We start from the raw sequence: 21,157 nt of genomic DNA on the forward strand, positions 1-21,157 counted from the left end.
CATTTTCAGGCAAATGTAGCTGTGTAATGCTCAAATATCTACTTAATTTATCAAAATATCACATATTTGCAAAAGTGCTTCCACGTTTTCGGAGAGCTCTGTTATCCACCAGCGCATAGCTGACCGGGAGGTCAAGGCTTGATAGAGTCCGCGAGCACAGCTAACTCCTGGCTTATTGTTTTCAACCCCCTGCGGTCTTTTGCTACTCAGGTTAAACATGATATATATATATTAGTTAGTATTATTATTAGTATAGCATATTATATATACAGTAATAACACTACACACACACACATACTAAACACACACACACATAACATACACACACACACATATATATATGTTGGTGGGGTGTTTTTATCCATCACATATATATATATATATTATATATATATATATATATATATACTATATATTTATATATGTTGTGTGCTGTTTATATATATATAATACATACACCACCACACACACCACACACCACACACACACCCACACACACCACCATTACGACACCATATATACATATAAAACTATATAGATAATTATATATTTATATATATATATATATATAAAAACACCCAGCACGCCCCTGCGGGCGGTTTATCCTTCAAGCTCGGGTCCTCTACCAGAGGCCTGGGAGCTTGAGGGTCCTGCGCAGTATCTTAGCTGTTCCCAGGACTGCGCTCTTCTGGACAGAGATCTCCGATGTTATTCCCGGGATCTGCTGGAGCCACTCGCCTAGCTTGGGAGTCACCGCACCTAGTGCTCCGATTACCACGGGGACCACCGTTACCTTCACCCTCCACATCCTCTCGAGCTCTTCTCTGAGCCCTTGGTATTTCTCCAGCTTCTCGTGTTCCTTCTTCCTGATATTGCTGTCATTCGGAACCGCTACATCGATCACTACGGCCGTCTTCTTCTGTTTGTCTACCACCACTATGTCCGGTTGGTTAGCCACCACCATTTTGTCCGTCTGTATCTGGAAGTCCCACAGGATCTTAGCTCGGTCATTCTCCACCACCCTTGGGGGCATCTCCCATTTTGACCTCGGGACTTCCAGGTTATACTCGGCACAGATGTTCCTGTACACTATGCCGGCCACTTGGTTATGGCGTTCCATGTATGCCTTGCCTGCTAGCATCTTGCACCCTGCTGTTATGTGCTGGATTGTCTCTGGGGCATCTTTACACAGCCTGCACCTGGGGTCTTGCCTGGTGTGATAGACCCCAGCCTCTATGGATCTTGTACTCAGAGCTTGTTCTTGTGCTGCCATGATTAGTGCCTCTGTGCTGTCTTTCAGTCCAGCTTTGTCCAGCCACTGGTAGGATTTCTGGATATCAGCCACCTCCTCTATCTGCCGGTGGTACATACCGTGCAGGGGCCTGTCCTTCCATGATGGTTCCTCGTCTCCCTCCTCTTTCTTGGGTTTCTGCTGCCTGAGGTATTCACTGAGCACTCGGTCAGTTGGGGCCATCTTCCCAATGTATTCTTGGATGTTCGTTGTCTCATCCTGGACTGTGGTGCTGACACTCACCAGTCCCCGGCCCCCTTCCTTCCGCTTAGCGTACAGCCTCAGGGTGCTGGACTTGGGGTGAAACCCTCCATGCATGGTAAGGAGCTTTCTTGTCTTTATGTCAGTGGCTTCTATCTCCTCCTTTGGCCAGCCTATTACCCCAGCAGGGTACCTGATCACGGGCAGGGCGTACGTGTTGATGGCCCGGATCTTGTTCTTACCATTCAGCTGACTCCTCAGGACTTGCCTGACCCTCTGCAGGTACTTGGTGGTTGCAGCCTTTCTAGCGGCCTCTTCATGGTTCCCATTTGCCTGCGGGATCCCCAGGTACTTGTAACTGTCCTCTATGTCTGCAATGTTGCCTTCTGGTAGTTCAATCCCCTCAGTTCTGACTACCTTCCCTCTCTTTGTTACCATCCGACTACACTTCTCCAGTCCGAACGACATTCCAATGTCATTCTTTTTGTTAAGACAACTCAAATAAATTGAGTTTATCAGCATTTTTGCATAAAAAGTACTGGTAACTCATTTAAATCGAGTTCTAATAACAAATTGTTAAAAATTGAGTTCAGCCTATTTAATATTTTTAATTAAACACAATATTACATTTTACAGTGCGGTGGTTCAGACATGTATGTTAAGATATTCTGAATTGGTTGTGACAACCTATGTGATATACTGGTGTACCCCGCCTCCCATGCTATTTGGTGGGTGACTGTGTTGGCCAACAACTGTTTGTTTTTTGGGGTGTGTGGCAGTGGAGGAATTATATAAATAATTCTACATAAATAAAACTAAGTTCATAGAAATTGATGTCAAATTTTAAACTCTTACATGGATATAAAGGTCAGCTAAAGCACACATACAGCTCATAATGCTGAATTTTTCAAAGATAAACTGAAGCATGTCATTTATGTCATCTAAAAATAAAAGCTGTGCCATATATGTTTTTAGACCATTAAATCACCAATGAATTACGATACATTCAATCACCGGAGCCATTTCTTATGCAGTTCTACACAAACATCTTTTCTCCTGAGCCTTGCCTCAAAGCCTGAAGTCAAAATCCATATTTCTTTCTTGTGTAAGTAGGGTTGCATACTCGGGTTTAAAACCTCTGCAGTTCCTGTCATGGCATATTTCACAGAGCAGTGGGTGAACACAGAGCAGAGCTGACAAGTCGCACTGCATGAGGAGAGAAGGCTCAGTTCAAAAACAGCTTGACTCACTGATAAATGCACTGGCCACTGGCCTATTAGCTGACAGTGTTGGTCAAAATGAGTCAGTTAACAAAACGAGAGAGACAAACAGAGAAAGACAAAAACATTGTCTCGTTTGATGACAGACATGCTGTTCTGACACATTTTATCGTATACGTAAGATTCATCAGTAACTACTCAACTATGCTGGCTGAGGTTCAGTCTCCCAACCATTTTTGGTAATGGGTTGAGTCAAGACTGACAAATCCAGTAATACTAGTGCTGTCCCTGCTGGCGTGGACATACACTGCTGTTTGATTCCGCCTGTTTATGGAGGCTTTACAGCTACATACTTGGTCCAGTAAATCTACTCCTTTTTATCATGACTCTCTCTAAGCAAGACTGACTTCAAACTTAATGCTTCACTTATTTGAGTGTCCAGAAATAAACCTGGCAAGCCTGAGGTAGTCCATCTTAATGTTTATGCGATAGGTAAGAAGAAGACTAACCACATGCAGAGATTTTTAAGTTTATATGTGACATAATGACAATTCCCAACAGTCTGATTACTGAGTACCCCAGCTCTTCTTTATCAATATTTCCAGGTTTACACATTTATTACAATCGAAGTGACTTTATACTATGAAACACAAGAGATGATTTTACATATGTCAATCTGTCACTCCAAACTAATCTTTTCATGATATATTTACAGATATAATCTTCATAACAACTAGGTCTCTCCTGTGTTCAGTTAACAAAATAAAAAAAGGGGAGGCATGTCACGATCTGAGGAGGCAGACCGTGCGGTGGTGTGTGTGGTGGACCCAGGTGCGAACACACGAGAGTAGACTGGAGTAAACTTAACTGAAAGCGAGCCTTTATTGTGGCTGGTGACAAGGAGTGCAGATAAGGCAGAAACGCAGTGACAAACTAAACTATGACTAAACTAGGAAAAACTATGAATACTAAGACTGGCTGTGACAACATGGAGGGGAGGAAAACAGACGACACGACACAGACTACATGAAACACAGAGACTAAATACACATGAGGGATGATCAGGGGAAGTGGCCACACATGGGAGCACAGCTGACACACATGAACCTAACGACAGGACAGGAGAAGTGAAACTGAATACACTGACAATAAATACAGACTTTCAAAGTAAAACGGGAAACATGGAGATTAGACATGACAAGAACTAAACATAACCACGCAGACATGACACATGAACCAGGGAGACTTAGTACAGGGGGAGATGACATAAACAACTAAGGAACAAAACTAAACAGCAATCTAGAAATTAACTAGGTGAACTAAGCTAGGTGCAAATGAATACAAAAGATACATGAAACTCAAATACTGGGTCGCTTGACCCAGGACCATGACAAGGCACTCTTTAACTCTGGAAAACGACTTTAAAACAAGATCAGTCATCCAGGTTATCGAAGTCTAAGGAGCTTGGAAAGAAAAGCGTCTGGACTTGTCTAAGTTTCTTGAAGGTAAAACATCTTCAAGAAAGAAGACTTCAAGAAGTCCAGAAGCTTTTCTTTCCAAACTCCTTAGACTACTTTAAAACAAGCAGATGTGTAAATACCCTTGAATAAACCCATTGCTTTAAACTTCTGACTTCTGTTTGAGCTGCTGCTTTAATTGTTGACTAAAACATAACCAAAAGCTTTCGTCCCACCTTATGCTGATGGACATTTAACAGATATTTCTCTATAAGACCTCTATAACCAAGATTTCTGCAGGAGTCAAAAGCTCCAATTGGTAAAAATTATTTTTTATTTGATAATTGACGCATGTTTATGCAAATGCAGGTGCTGTTAGCAGATGAATTCCTCAAAAAATGTGCAAATTAAACCTAAGAGCTCCTGACATTTATTTTTTGTTCTTCTCTTGCTTCTTACTTCTCTGCTGTTCTTTTTTTTTTTTTTTGCTCGCTCGTTTGCATACTAGTCACACATCTTCGCTCATGTCCTCCCCTCCCAGACTTTGACTCACTGACATTGACAGTGTGGGTGTTTGTTTCATCAGAAAGCAGTAGAAGGAGAAAGAACAGTGGAAGAATACAAAGAAATTAGCAGTAGCAGGGACGGATAGGAGAAGAAGAAATATGAACAGATAAAAGGAATGACAGGAGAAAGCAAAACAAAAAAGAGAAAATAAATGCAGTGTGAAACAAGTCAAGGTGAGAAGGATATTTAAGTGGGTGTGAAAGCTTTTAGTTCTCCAGAACATTACTTTGTAACTAGTTACAGCTCAGTTGATCTTTCCAGATTTTTAATGCTGGTCTTTCCAATTTTTTTTCAAATTTTCTTTTCTCTAATTATTTTAGAAAAATTGTTTTAACAACTTCAAAGTTTTATGTTCACTGGCACGGTTCATGTTCTCTTCTCTTATGTTCCTTCTTGTGTCATTTGCAGTAAGTAAACATGTTGCCTGAATTCAATTCTGTGATCAAGTTTATTTCAAGTAAAAATAGTTGGACATATTTTTCTACTGTTGACAACCAAAACTAGGTATGTGTGCATTTTATTACTCATTTGTGTATAGTCACAAAATGTGGACCCACTTCCCTTAAGGTGCCATAAAGCAACCCCCTGTAAATTCAATTAGTCGGTTTTGCAATGGCAAATAGTTTAAATCACACGGCACACCACCAAACAAAAATGTAACACAAAGCATATTGATCATTTTTTCCTGCACACCTGGCATGGCGGAATTGGCTTGGTTTGTCCCCAGCATACCCTCTTTTGCTTTCCTCTGACCACTACTCATGCTATGGCCTTCATCTGGGTCAGAATTTTCTCCAGGACCCAGGTCAGATTGACCACTTTTTTTTTCTTCAGATATTTATCTATTGCTATTACGTGTTGTGTCATCTCACAGCATGACTATTATGTAATTTCTTCTTCTGTTTTACTGGCAGTTGGCAACCTATTTAATTAGAGCTGGTAGTTGTACTGCCCTCTAGTGAAAGAGAATTTAACTGTTCTGCCCGTAACTCACGCCGATCGCTTAGAGTACTAATCAGGTGGAACTAGATAATTTTCCATGGCACACCTATGCGCCGCGGCACAGTGGTTGGGAAACACTGGTCTAGATTATCTTACATGAAGCATAGAGTAAGTGTGATACCCTCCACTGTACTGAGTAGTTACCCAGTTATCATATGTTAGTGGTAGGTATTACATATGCATATGCTTTTTTCTTAATTTCACATTTACCCTCAATATGGAGAATGTTGTTTGAAAAGTTGTTGCTTGTACCACCTACACATTACTGCAGAACTGTGCACAGCACAGCATTTCTTGCAAAATGCATCGACTTCTTTTATTTTGTTGTCACTGGTATTGCTTCTAATATTCACATTACTGTTACCATAATCTTTCATAGGTCTAAGATTAGTTCCATTTTTTTTGTGCTGGTAGAGGGAAAAACTGAAAAACTCATGAAATGATGTTCAATCCTGTCTGTCTCTTCTGCCTAATCTTACTTCATATGCTTCAGGCATAGTTCCTGATGATGATATGGAATATTAATGCATCTTCCCCCATGAACAGACTTCCCTTTAGGTTTTCATAATCTTAGGATCTTCTGTGTTTGGACCCATTTTCCCATTTGCATGACATATTTCAGTCATTTCCCAGACAGCTCGTACACATTATGTTTCACAGTCATCTGAATAAATGGTAGCTTTCTTCTGTTCTCTGATGCACAACTGTTTTGATGGATAGCTTCTTTTTCTCTCATTATAAGTAAAGTATATATATTTCAAAGCCCAAACACTTCAAATCTAACCATAAAATGTATGGACACTTTTATAGAACAAGCTGATGTACATTGAGAAAAGGATAACAGAATGTATGATAAGCGCCAGTTTTTATTGGTTATCATTAAAATATTTGACTGAGGAATGGGAAGTCTTTCGTCTTTGGTTCAAAGATACCAATGGTGACTGATTGTTGGAATGCAACAATCATTATAACAGTGTTAATATTTCAACAACACTGCAATATTAACCAGTTATAAATATTAACCCAGCTATTGCACTGTGCATGTTAACATTAGGTGCTGAAACGTTAGTAATTACCCGCATCAGTATTCTGTTATCATTAAGTTAGCAGCTAGTGGTTATGGTTATCATGATCCTGTACTTCTGTGATGTTAATAGACAGTCTATGGAGCTTGGAAAGAAAAGCGTCTGGACTTCTTTAAGTTGCTTGCAGACGTTTCACCTCTCATCTGAGAAACTTCTTGAGTTCTAAGGTCAAATGGTGGAGAGTCCCAGACTTAAGCCCTGTGGGAGTATCCCCCCACAAGGGACAATGGACCCCCTAATGATCCTCTACCTAATCACATGAGCCAAGGTGTTAAAACGGGTGTAGGTCACAATCAGCCAGGGTTTCGGGTGAGCTCATTGTGAAACCTGGCCCCATCCTATCATGTGATTTCCTGAGGTCAGATGGCCCAGCATGTGAGTGGGCGTTAAGGGAATGGGAAGGGATCTTAAAACTGGATTATGGATGGCAGACAGTTGGTGTCGTAAACCCCTGACTCTGTTCAAAGATGGTCACTCACAACATCCCAGTTTACTTCAGCAGCAGCACACTCAGACAGAAACTGGTTCATCCCAAAGACAAAACTTCTAAACACAAATTTAATAATGTGGTGTATGCTGTACAGTGTAGTGAGGAATGCCCAGACCTCTACATTCGAGAGACCAAACAGCCACTTCATAAACGCATGGCACAACATAGAAGAGCCACCTCCACGGGACAAGACTCGGCAGTCCATCTGCATCTAAAGGACAAAGGTCACTCTTTTGAGGATGTCACATTTTGGACAGAGAAGACAGATGGTTTGAAAGAGGAGTAAAAGAAGCCATTTATGTCCACTGTGAGTGACCATTTTAAACAGAGGCGGTGGCTTGTGACACCAACTGTCTGCCATCTATAATCCCGTTTTGAGATCGCTTCCCAGATGCCTTAATGCCCACTCACATCCTGGGCCATCTGACCTCAGAGTGGGGCCAGGTTTTACAATGAGCCCACCCGAAACCTTGGCTGATTGTGACCTACAACCATTTTAACACCTCGGCTTGTGTGATTATGTAGAGGGTCATTAGAGGGTCCATTGTCCCTCGTGGGAGGATACTCCCACAGGGCTTAAATCTGGGACTCTCCACCATTTGACCCTAGAACTGAAGAAGCTTCTCGGATGAGAGGTGAAACGTCTTCAAGCAAATCAAAGAAGTCCAGACGCTTTTGTTTCCAAGCTCCTTAGATTACAATCACCTGGATGACTGAGAACCTTCACAGACAAGTTAATAGACAGTTTCAATATAGCGGGATAACATGAATTTGATCTAAAAAGCGATTCTTCCAAAGCCCCAGATTGACCCTGAAAATTTTTTACCAACAAGTTGACATGACAGCCTATCTTACCTACTCAAATATATAATATGTATCAAATTATGTGTAGCTGTATCAAGTTTGAAATTGAAGTATTGTGACAACTCTACATCCTTAACACAATTACTTTAAAAAGAACTGAATACTGATGGTAGGTCATGGAGAAAAGTCTAGAAACCTCTCAAATGTCTTAAATTTTATTTTAAAGTTCTGTATGTCTATATTTCCATAACACATCATTTTACACACAAGACTACAATAATCCAATGATGAAAATAAATAAATAAATAACTTCAGTTAACACAAAAAAGGACTGCAGGCTTTAATATGAGCTCTTGAGAAGAAACGAGTAGAAACCCAAAAAGATATTTTTGGACATCAGACTCATTGTATAACACAGTTCTAACATATCTGTAACACACCTCTCTGAGGTTTCACACATTCTGCTTATTTTCATGCTTCCTGAGTGATTCTCCTCATCAGAGAGTTTGTTGAAGTGCATTAAAGTCCCAGTTCTACCTTGGGGATGGATTCTGTATTTATAGTTTACAGCCTGTGGGGATTTTATCCAAGGTCAGTTGTAGATTACCTATTTGGCTCATTGAGCAGCGAGCTCTGTTAGATCCCCTTTTTAATGTGCATCGGTGATTGATTATGCTAGTGTGTTTCTATGCCAGTAGAGGCCTTGACTGATGCATACAGAGAGCAATATATGTATGTGTGGATAGCTCTTGTGCAGAATGTGCAATCGATGCATGGACTCTCCTCACAATAATTACCTCATCCAGAAGAGGGGAAAGCCTGAGGGTTTAGTGTGTGTGTGTGTGTGTGTGTGTGTGTGTGTGTGTGTGTGTGTGTGTGTGTGTGTGTGTGTGTGTGTGTATCTATCATTCTTGCTTCCCAGCTGGCTTTTTGAGTCATGGATTGTTGCAGTGTCAGAGAGCGTGAAACTCCTCTTCATCAGTCTCCAATCAATGCTGTTGGTGGAAGCAGGGAGATATGAGGATAGAAGGGAAAACGATGGACACAGAGAAAAAGACACCGCAAACGTCAGAGAAAGGCAGACGATGTAGACTGACAGACTGAAAATCAAAGTGTAATATTTTGCTCCACTGAATGATGAAGAGGAAAAAGAAAAATGAAATGTGCTGTACGGGGTCCTTTTAGGTATGAAAAGGAAACTCAGTGTCCCTTTCATACCTAAAAGAATTACAGGAACCATAAGAATATAACAGGGGGACCTTGGGTATTTCTCTAGCTTTAACTTGATAAGTGCTAATTATTAACGACCCACTGACCAAGTTAACTGCACATATCTGTGAATATAATAATTTAAAACATGCTGAGGCCATAAGACACAAGACTTCCAAGTCCTAAACAAAGTCAGACGAACTTCATTGTAAAGGTATTATAGTGAGCTGCTGGGTTGGATAACAGTCTGCACTAATTTACCTAATTAAATGGTAACTGATTGCATATTTCAAATAATTCATAGAGCATTTTTAATCTTTGCCCGGTTTTCTCTGCAGAACTAGTACCAAATTTCTAAATTTCAACTTCTATCTTCAAACTTCTTTCAGTGTGTTTACTGAGTTCCTGTTTAAAGCAATTAAGCTCTTTCCCTCTGAATTACACCTCTTTCACATTTACAGATCAGCCTGTTAGTCTACCAATCTGTGCTTTTGGTTGAAAAACAAAGGGGGGTATAGTGCAGATATAAGAGAACAGCAATTTGTTAGCATGCAGCAGTAAAGGTGAAGTGATAAGAAGTAGTCACACACTGTAGAAAAAGATAACCTATTTTGAATGCTGTTATCCCATTGAATCACCATCAGTTGTTATCTATCTTATATTGCCAGTAATTGGCAGGTTCAACCAACTGGTAGGATACTGGTTTGTGTCATTAACTCTCTAAGACACATGTGGCTAATCACACGTTAGGCCAGTGTTATACTTTCCTTTGCCATATACAAGATGCAAAAGTCTGCTTGGACAAAGGTGATGCAAATTTTGTTATCAGAGGGTGAAAGAGACTCGTGGATGTATGCGTGAATTCCAATTTGCTGCGACTCCACAGACCTGTCAGCACCCACACAGCAGACTAAAAGGGCACCAACTGTGAGCCCTTGTAGTCTAGTAGACTACGCACATAAGGACAAGTACACCTGTGTTGCGTCTACAGTGGGGATAATCCTAGCTGTAGTGACTTTTATTTACTTTTTTTATATATATATAAATACCAGGGTGAAAATTTACAGGCACATTTTTCTAGATGTCTACATTCCTTTCTACATTGGTGTTAAAATGGATTATAAATGACTTCATGGGTTGCAATAGAAGTACAGTATATTTGGTTGGTTATTATCTATGGTAGGGATTAAAACAAAGGTTATCTGAAAAATGTTTGAAGTGTCACGTTCCTAATCACTGATTAGAGCTGATGCCAGCTGAGACTTCACCAGTATCTCTGCTTCAGTTACCCACACACATATGAAAGCACGCATACACTGGTTCAAAATAGCAGGTGAGGACAGGTCGGTGTCAGGACATTCTTGTCACAGCGACGTTCAGTATTGGCACATGATTGTTGAATGATGTCTCTCTCGTTTTCTCTCTCTCCACATGTGTGTGTGTGTGATATGACATGTCATGCAGCTGTCTTGCTCTGATCCCAACTAACCCTAAGTCAGAAAAGGTGCTCCTATAAAAGCAGCACATGTGCAATCCAGAGAGCAGTCGCATTGTTTTTGTCATTTCTTTTTTAAATTCTCATAGGTTTTCCAGTTGCTCACAGCTTTTTAATGTTTTTATTTATTTACTTATTGTCTTTCGATGATACTCATTTCATGTTGATGGTGTTGAGACATATTTAGTATATTCAGTGTACTGTGCCAGTTGAAGTATTTTAACATTCTAAAATGGATAGTTGCTTTGGTTCATGGAGACTTAAGACTAGACTAGATCTGGAAGTTAGGCTTCTACATCCTATAAATATAAATAACACAGATAAAACAGCATTTTAAATTTAAATGTCCTCTTGTAGTTTGGATATTTTCAGTCAAAAACATATAAACACACCACTTTGTTTTGCTAATTTTATATCTATCTTTATATAAAAACTAATTGTGTACTTGTCTGTCCGAACATGCATTTAAATTGTAGATGCAACAGTTTGAAAAGTAACTGTAGGCTTGCTGTATATTCAGGTATTAGCACGGAGACATATATCACTCAGCGTCGTGTATGCTGAAAGGTTACCACAGATTTCTCACAACCTTTATGTATTGTTTTGTCAGTGATCTCTCTATGCGGCATACTCTATAAACAGGTGACACATCCCTAGACAGTGGCTGCTTTCTCTTTCTTAGACATTTCCCATTTCCTAAGAAGCGACTTGGTGTCTCGGTGCTTATTCAGCACATTGAAAGCACGAGTCAGCTCTCCCTTATCAAATTGCTTGTCATATTCACAAAAGAGAGCTGGGAGACTGCTGCAGGACACACTGATATGCAGTAAGCCAACCTCCTTTTTAAAGTCATTGGAAAGAAATCAGTGAGCTTAAAATAAACCAAGATATTATGATGGAGGAATTATTACTCTTGGATATGAGTTACTGGCTAGAACCATCTTAACCATTTAAGTCAGTCATCTGCCATTATGGTCTATTTCATAAACAATCACAACAACTCATTTAGTGACATTTCTAGTTTAATATGAGCCATTTATTAGCGTTGACCTTATAAATAGAATAAACTGCTAGATCAGTTTTTAAAAATGGAATTGAAGTATATTTACATAAAAGTGCCGGCTATTTGCTGCTGTGGTCAATTAAGATAGATTAAAGGACTAAAGTGGTGATTTCCTCATCTACTAATGGCACTTTGAGGCACAACGGGCTCACGTGTTGTCGATGCCATTGCATGTGTGCGCAACTGTATGTGTGTGTGTGTGTGTGTGTGTGTGTGTGTGTGTGGTGGGTTGGGGGAGGACCAGTATGCTACTGATGCTATTCTATGTGTCATGCACCTTGACAGCTTCTGTTATTTTTTGTTAAGACTGCATGTTTCTGATCTTGTTTGGAAGATATATGTATATTTTTTCCTCTCTACGTTTGTATTTGTGTGTGTGTTTGTTTGTAGGTGTGTAAATACTTTAAGCTAGCATGCGTTTCTTCTCTGTGTATGTAAACAATACTGATATTAAAATGACAAACTGTTGTTTTTATGGAGAAGCATCTAACCACTTCCCTTGACAGACAATTGCCTGATAAACTTAAACACTACACAAACACTCAGGTTGAACAAAAAATTTTTTTAAAGAGTATTTAAAGAATCTACTGAAAAAAAAAATGAAAAAAAAGTTTCATTCAGTACCCTTATTGTATCTGCTCAAAGTGTCAGATGCTTTCATACTTTACTTTTTTTCTTGTATTGATTAAACAAACATGCACATAATTAATCTCAATATTATTATGCCAGAGCAAAGTCATTATTGTGTTATTGCTCAGTTTGTTTCCTTTAAATAAAACTGATTATTCTAAATTGTATTATGAAGATTACTATGTGTGCTTATTCATGCTTTATGATTTATAGCATGCCTTGGCAAAAGCATGAAAATAAATGGATAAAGAATAACCCAATAATCACTCAAAAATATATATATATATTTAATTTTTTTTTTGGGGGGGGGGGTCTCCTTTCTTTCTCTCACTGCCTTTAAAATTTTGGGATAGTTGATATTCTAAACAGGGATATGTATGGACAGATGTTTGTGTGTGTTGTGACATCAAATCACTTTTAAAAAGCATTTGGGGAAGTTGTCACATGATTCTCTAGAGTGCTCTGCTCTTAAAAAAAACTCTGCTTCTTTTACAGTCTTTGTTTTTTTTTTCTCTTCTATTCTGATCAATTCATTTGTTACCACAATATCTGATGTGTGTAATTTATGCTACTTTATGCAATGTTTTAAAGTTTATGATCTTGAGACGCTTATCTTTAGTTCAGTCTTCATTTTCAACAGAAAACTAACATTTTTTGCCTCTTTTTTTAAAGTCCCTCTTTTTTTGGTCTTTAACTTCTTAAATGAACTCATGCAGAGTAAATTCCAACATTAAACAAAGTGGACATTGTGGTAATGTTTGCCCAGTCTGCTTGTCAATGTGAAGATTTTTCTAAAAAGAAAAAAGAAAAGAAAAGAAAAAAGGGGGCTATAAAATCAGTAATGATTGAAAAAACTTTCTTTCTTTTGAGAGCATCTTTTGAAGACTGTTTGTGTTCTTGATCACCCTGTTTTCCTCCATCTTCTCCTTCTTGGTCCTATAGGTCCCCTTACAAAGAAACACAGTGATGATTTAGGTGATAGTGACCGCACGGACGACGAAGGTATTTTTTCCCCCAATGCCAAACTGATTTGCATGACAAGGGAAATCAAACTTACCCTTTCTCCTACAATTTTTATCTTCTTTGATTTTCTTACATTTCTTGTCCTTTTTTTGAAATTGATGGACATTTTCTTTTTGCTCTTTACTCGTAAACTCTCTTTTTGGGCTGGATGTGTTTTGTCCTCTTCAGCTTGATGTCTAAAATTTACATGTCTTCCACCATTCTTTGATATTAAAACTGTAACATATGTAGATTACCTGCTTGGATTTGCTGTTTTCTTTTCTTTCCTTTTCTATGTTGCATCCCACCAGCAGATAGAATAACTATTAACCCTTCAGTCAGCTCTTAACACATTTTTGCATGTTTTTTGTTTTGATTTGCCTCGTTTCTAAAATATGATCATGTTCAAAAGTTTAACCGTTGGCTAACTGGCTTTTTTCTACATTAACAGATCTATTTATGTTTTTGGCATCAAAATAACCTTTGTAAATATGATAAAAATACTAGAAGACATGTTAATATCTTTCTCAGCCCTAGTTGCTGCAAAGACTTGTGGGGTGCAATGCTGGACCAACTTACTACCTATTAATATGTAAAACTTGAATAAATACATTTATTCAGCATTTGCAAGGAACCCACATGACATAGCATTATGTTTAAGGTTTTCACCGATGTCCTCACTGTACATAAACACTTCTATCACTTGGTAATTTCAGTGGAGCAATCATGTTGCTTCTTTGATTGCAGTGAATGCTCACACCGCAGATTGCAATTAAAATTTAGCAAACATCTCTGTGAGACAAAGCTGCTTCTCAGGGGCAAATACCTCACTGGTGGAATTAAATCTCCTGTGAACCAACTCGGCAAAAGGTAAGACAAGGTAAAGTAATTATTGTGGCTTAGCTGATCAGTTTTCAAAGCAGACAAAGTTGTAGTTAGAATGTATGCAATATATTATCATTAATATATTTAATTTCCATTAATATTGACTTTGGTAGGTAATTATTGATCCTGGTAATTAAAGACTGACATGTAGCTACATGTTTTAATTTAAAGCTCTGGAAAAGTGGACCCTGACGTAAGATTTACTTTATACATTTTTTTCTGTAAATAGTATATCTTTACAGGGTTAAACAGATTCCAATCTGCTGCACTTTAGGTCACTCATTGTAATATAAATAACTACATGGGCTAGTTATATACATTATATATAAAATCTGTGTCTGCATAGGGACAAGATCAAGGATGCTAACCCACAGTTTCCTGCCACAATGTGCTAGTACAGAAAATTATAAAGAGAAGACTCTATAACCATATATAGTAATCAAGCTAGTTAACCCATAAATATATTGCCTGGTTCTGTCAAACTCACCATGTGTTTGAAAATAAGCAACATTGTTACCTGTTCTGCTCTTATTGCCATGAATTTTCTAAACTCAAATGCAATAAAAATAAATTATTTTGTCCCCATGTACTGCTAATCATTTAAAGCCATTTAATCCTTTAATGCAAGGCGTGTTGTATTGTTTAAAAAAAAAACACTTCAGGGTTCCGGCGAATGTCTTTTGAAAACTGCAATGACTCTTCTTTGTATTGAAATGAGTGGTGTTATGATGCTATGGCATTCCACTTGAAACCCATTAATCTCATCAGTAGAAGAAAGAAGAACCTTTGCTCAATTGCCATAAAATAACAGATCTTTGAAAAGTCATATTACAAATAAAATGTCTTTGATAAAACCCAGAGATAGTGTCATATCCCCTTGAGACTGCTGCAGTGCAATTCTAATGACAGGCAGAAAGTCTTAATAAAGCACCTCTACTGTATAATGTGATGGAGTAAACAGCAATTACATCCAAGTAAAACTCACAACCATCCAGATCCCTTTGATCTGCATCATCATGCAGTTTTTATGGGAGTTCAAACACACACGCATACACACACACACACGTCAGTAAGATTATAGAAAGTCACAAAGCTCACACAGATCTATTCAATGAATTCCATGCTAGCTTCAAGTGTTATCTCGATAAAGGATGTGGGGAAGACAAGTAATCCAGTTTAATTTACAGGGAAATATGTTTCAGAATGCCTGCATGGACACGCAGACCCTCACTCTCTTTCAGGGCAACTCCAATCAGTCTGAACTCTCCCTCCCCATTTTACTTTCTACGTAGCTCTAGAGGCTTTGACCTTTGACATAGTGTTGCCTTTTATCTGCCAACTCATTGAGGACATCCCTTCACAACCCCTCCCATCCAGTATCTTGCATTTTATAATCTCTTTATATTCTCTAAAGCTGCTATTTGTAATCCTTTTTGTGCTGGGAATAGAGATGTAAACAGGAAAGCCCAGAGAACTTGTTAGAAGCTTCTGTTTTAACATCAAATATTGCTGGAATAGTTAAGAGTCAGAATGTGGAAGTGAAGATGTTTCAAACTGTGGCATCTACTTATGGAGGCTCTAAGTATTATATGTTATTACCTGTGAAAGATTAACCTCCAGGGATACAGTATGGATTAGAGTGTTAGGGGCCCAGAGATGTTGCTAATACCATGTAGACAATCTTGGAGTAAAAGAAAAGATCATAACAATATCAACATCCTTGCCTTTCTCCATCCAGCTCATGCTTGCAAATAATGAGGCTGTTTAATATAACATATATGAATTAAAATAAATATTCTGCTTTCTGAATTGGGCAGCATTTTGAAAGCAGAAACCTTGGGTTTTCATCCACAGTTGTCCATCCACATTTCCTTGAGACGGGATGGACTGAAATATGTCTGTGTAGGTTCTCATGGTAGTCTTTAAGGATGACTGGATGTCTTTAGGTTTTTTGAAGACCTCACCCAAGAGGCGTCTTCAGTTCTCCATCCATTCATACTCTTCCACTTACCTTTATCAGGGTCACGAGGGAGAGGGCTGAAGCCTATCCCAGCTACCATAGCAACCGGTCCAGGGTACACCCTGTCCAGGGTGTCCAAAATCCGACGCATGGCTACCACAGACAACCATTCGCATACAGATTTACACTGAATCGCCAATTAACCTAACCCCACTAATTACATGTCTTTGGACTGTAGGAGGAAGCCGGAGTACACAAGGAGAACTTGCAGACTGCACAATGAAAGAGGTGAATGGTCCAGATGGTGGAATTGAACTCAGGACCTTCTTGCTATGAAGCATCAGCGCTTACCACTGTGCTCCCCTTCTTTAGTTCTGTGGATTTAAATTCATACAAGATGGTAATTTTCCTTTGGCTTCAGGTCAGGGAAGCGGGTTGTCACTATTGATAGTGCTTAGATGCTGAGACTAGCTTAGAACACCTGGCCTTCTTGAAAATCTTGGGTGGGGTGCTGCAAGCATCCCTACGAAGGCACTCTTGTCTACTAGGTACTTCAGTGCTCACATGGATAATGATAATGTAACCCCAAGAGTAGTTCTGTTTCTAGAGTTCAGTGCCGATCATGGATAGTCCATAATGGAAACTGTTTGACCATGATTGTGTCCAAAGTGCACTTGGCAACAGGAAATGTTGCCAAGTTTGGTTGGATTCTGGAGGTAGCTGATCAATGCTGGAAAAAAAAAAAGGACATGGCTCTGTCAAATCCATACTGGCAAACTTTGGGAGAAGTCTGATGAGGCCAGGGAACAAGACTTTCAGTCGACTTCAAATCAATTCTGGCAAACCGTCAGGTATATATGGTTGGGTTGGCGTGCTGACGTCAACTGAGGACACAAGAAATAGAAGCAGTGTTTGTGTGATGCATATGACTTCCATCACTAGGTGTGAAGTCACTGAGGTAGAGATGGCTGAGCTTTCCCTAGAGTCCATTCAGACTCTGGATGTTGTGGAAATGAATTGGCAAAGTGTAGTGGTGGAGAACGCATTTAAGCACTTCCCTTGTCCTCTGGAGTGTGGTGGTGCGGGGGCTGTCATTGTTGGCTATTTAGTCCACGTAGAGCAGTAGTAATAGTTTGTTTTTCATTGCTGGCAAGAAGTTGGACTCATTTCCCTTAGGTATCGGGCTCCACCAGGTCTGGCTCTTGTCATCGATTCTGTTTGTGATTTTAATGGACAATGTTTCTAGATTCAGGCAAGGGGAGGACAGGTATGGTAGCCTCAGGATCTTATCTTGGATTTTTGCTGTTGATGTGGTGCTCTTGGCTTCACTGGTTGATGGACTCTAGTATTGAGCAGCTAGGATGACAGTTAGTATCCCAAAGTCTGGTTCTCATCAGAAAATGAAGGCACACCCACTTGGGGCAATGATCCACCATCCCAAGTAGAGAAGTTTAGGTATCTTTGGGTTTTGGTCATGAGTGAGGGAAGAAGGGAGTGGGAGACAGTCAAATGGATTGATGTAACACCTGCAAAAATGGGGTAAATATAGAGCTTAATTCAAAAGTGTGACCTTACTACTTGAGCTATGTTTTACATGTTTACCCTTACGTATGGCCGCAAGCTCTGGGTAGTGACTAAAAGAGTGATACACAGATAGAAGTTGTGGAAATGGACATTATTGAAAAGGTTCCCTGGCCTCAACCTTAGAGATATTGACCTTAATCATTGGAAAGGAGCGCAGGGTAGAGCTGCCAACTGGATGTCCAACTGATAGAAGACCCTGCAACAGAACCAGGACAGCGTTTATTGTAGATTTAAATGTTAGTTGATTTGGGAATGATCAATGTTTGTACTGCATATTATAATTTAGCTGAAATATGGTTTTCTAATTATAATAAAATGATTGGTCACTGTTAATACATGGTAGATTTAAATAAATATATCTAAATCTCTTCATCATACATCTCTACATTGATGCCTTCTTAACCATGCTAGTGAAGAAGTTTTTATGAACAGTTTTCACTGAATACATTTTATTAGGCAGCCTTTGAATCAGTTTTTAGCACTTGGCCTCATTTTTTTTCTTGCTGGCCTTACCAGGATTCCTGTGTCTTTATTCCCTGCAGCAAAAAGCTAGAGCTAAAGAAAAAAAAACAACCCTTTTCTTCTTGTGACTGTTGTTGGTTTGATAAGTCCTCTACACTGGCAAAGGGAGAGGATACCAAAGTTTTTGCAACAGCCTGGGGGCCTCTCTTAGGGTTTGCCCAGAGAAATCTAAAGCACCTGAATCTCTTTGATCATAACCTCATCCTCAAGGAAGCAATGATCTACTCCATGCTGGCATGGCACCTCTCCTCTGACAAACCCTCCCTGACCCATACTCATCCCAGGGAAGATTGAGTGGTAGAATCACTACATCATTGCATCTTATTTTCACTCATCTTAGAGCAAGCTTTCATCTTTCTGCTCACTGTGAAATACACAAACCCACACACACAGACACACAGGAAAGAGAGAGAGGACAGTTGAATTTTCCTGCCTGATTCTAGACACATTCATTGAAAATTAAGTTACAGGAATCAATATTAACTACTGATTACAATAATCACACATGTATTTGCTAGTTCAATAATCACCTCAAATACAATTTATTCACTGATGGAAAGTGGTGGGTGGTAGAAAGTGTTGAAATATGCTGAATAAATTGATAAGTAAGGGGAATGAATGGAGAGGCTGGGATTTACAAGATTTTTTTGGCTCTGAATGCTGCACTTGGCAGCCAATGTAGGTTGCCAGGAAGCCATACTGAGAGCAAGCTGGATAGCATAAACTTAAAACCTTAATATATAATATGTTGAGTATACACTGGGAGTTGCTTTAGTCAGTAAATCCAGGTAAATTCAGGTAAATCTATCAATGTTTGAGCGTCGCTGCGGCAATTTTATCCTAACCTCACCTCATTACCGCTGACCTTCAGCAAAGAACAAAAAAAGCCACACTGGATTTATATCACTTCAGCAGAATTTAATTTCTATTTTCAAGTAACACTTGAGAGGACTCATAAAAATACAAGTGACTCTAATAATACACAGCTTCCATTCTCAAAAATTATGATTTTTATCATAACTCTTTCCTTATCATTTTGTTTACAAACCCATGTTAACAATTACAATTAATGTTATTCATGTTTTTTATTATATAAAGCCCATTGGATTTCACTGTAATTCGTGGTTGTTGTAATCATCTACATCATCTTCATTTGTTGTTCATAGCCATGATGTTGCCATCATCTCTACCATCTTCACTGTTGTTGCCATTATCAAAATCCAAGTCATTCTTTTTCCCAGAATTTCAAATATTGCAGTTTTTTTTCAGCACATATTTGGCACAGATGCTTTGAACCACAAGCTGTGGCAGTGTTATTAGACACTAAGAGTGAATGGTCCTGTTTGACAAAATCTCTAAAAAGAGGCAGAAGGGGCGGTGTCATCAATCACAATACTGTCAACCAGGAAACTTCACTTTGTCCTGTTTCAGAAGTTTATTTAGCATTTCGTTTTTTTCTGTTTTTTTTTTTTCATTCACTATATTTTAGTTTATACACCAATATTACCTATTTAGTTAAAAAAAAGATAATAGTTTGGGTCAAAATATTTGCAATTTGGATTACATTAAAAAAAACATGCTTGTTGAAAAACAGCCCTTTTGTTCCAACTAGTCAAAAATTCACAGGTTGGAAGTTGCACGTTACCTGGCCCCACTGCTGTTTTCGTAACATGATGTTGACTACATCATAACTGCCACCACAGTAACATTAATATTAGCATACTTGTTGTAATATTGTCCTTTAGTAACATCATTGTCTTGATCATAGCTATTGTCTGTTATACTTGTCCTCATTGCCATCAATGTAATATGTAGCTATCATGATTTTTTAGCATGGTTGTTATTTGTCACTGAGATCATTTGCACCATAATAGTTTTCAGTATCATTACTATCAACACCATTAGCAATGTAATAGTTAATCGCTTTCATAGTTAGCTATTGCCGTCATCAAAACCATCTTGGGTGACACCAGCAAAAAGTATTTTTATTTCCATGATTGTCACCACTATCAAGTACATTACCATTACTGTCACTATCATGGTTGACATCATTGACATCATTGTCTAACTCATTGCAATCACCATTTAACATTCCCACAGCTGATTCCACTATATATCCAGTATTAATTGCCATTATCCTCATCTCTGTCACTCATCACTGTCATCATCAAGGCTGTCAGTTAATTATCACTACTGCCACTGTCATGCCAACATGACTATCAGCATTATCATTACCATTGCATAACCACCATCATAAACAGAATCATATCATCACAATTACCCAGTTCATTCATTCTTATTATATGCTCGGTTTGTCTCCCCTCCTCTCCTTTTGTTAGGTTGCACATATATCTGGACTGTACAGCACCAGCACACATACGCACTTGCCATAATCTCCTGACCTTTTTTGTCAGGAGTTTCTGGAAGTGTTCCAGAGGAGAGTTATGATGTGTCGCTACATTGTGGCCAGTGCCTGCTGCGACAGAGGGAGCTGAATAGCTTAAAAAAAAAAAAAACTGTAAAAGGACAGAGACTGTGAAGTGATGTAATGATCTCTGCACTCAGGGAAACAGAAGAAAAGACAAACATAATACAAAGACACACATTCAGAGAGAATTTTACCAGAGTCAACTTACCTTTTCTTTAATCTCAATTCCTTTTCTGTGTAAGGTCATTCTGACTATATATAT

At 38.8% G+C, this 21,157-nt stretch overlaps 1 protein-coding gene across 3 annotated transcripts in view; it reads left to right on the top strand.

The window, feature by feature from the left end:
* LOC102311540 (neuroligin-1) overlaps positions 1-21,157 on the top strand; it is a 145,977-nt gene that overhangs the window by 120,738 nt on the left and 4,082 nt on the right. For 2 of the 3 annotated variants that reach the window (XM_005940460.3, XM_005940461.3), the window contains one exon: positions 13,457-13,516. The exons of the other annotated variant lie outside the window; for it this stretch is intronic. In XM_005940460.3, the coding sequence (XP_005940522.1) occupies positions 13,457-13,516 (60 nt within the window). The remainder of the gene's footprint in view (positions 1-13,456; positions 13,517-21,157) is intronic. 3 annotated transcript variants of the gene reach the window in all.

The sequence above is a fragment of the Haplochromis burtoni genome, unplaced genomic scaffold (genome assembly GCF_018398535.1).
Source record: "Haplochromis burtoni strain Fernald_Lab_line unplaced genomic scaffold, NCSU_Asbu1 Contig_292, whole genome shotgun sequence".
Classification (NCBI taxonomy): Eukaryota; Metazoa; Chordata; class Actinopteri; order Cichliformes; family Cichlidae; genus Haplochromis; species Haplochromis burtoni.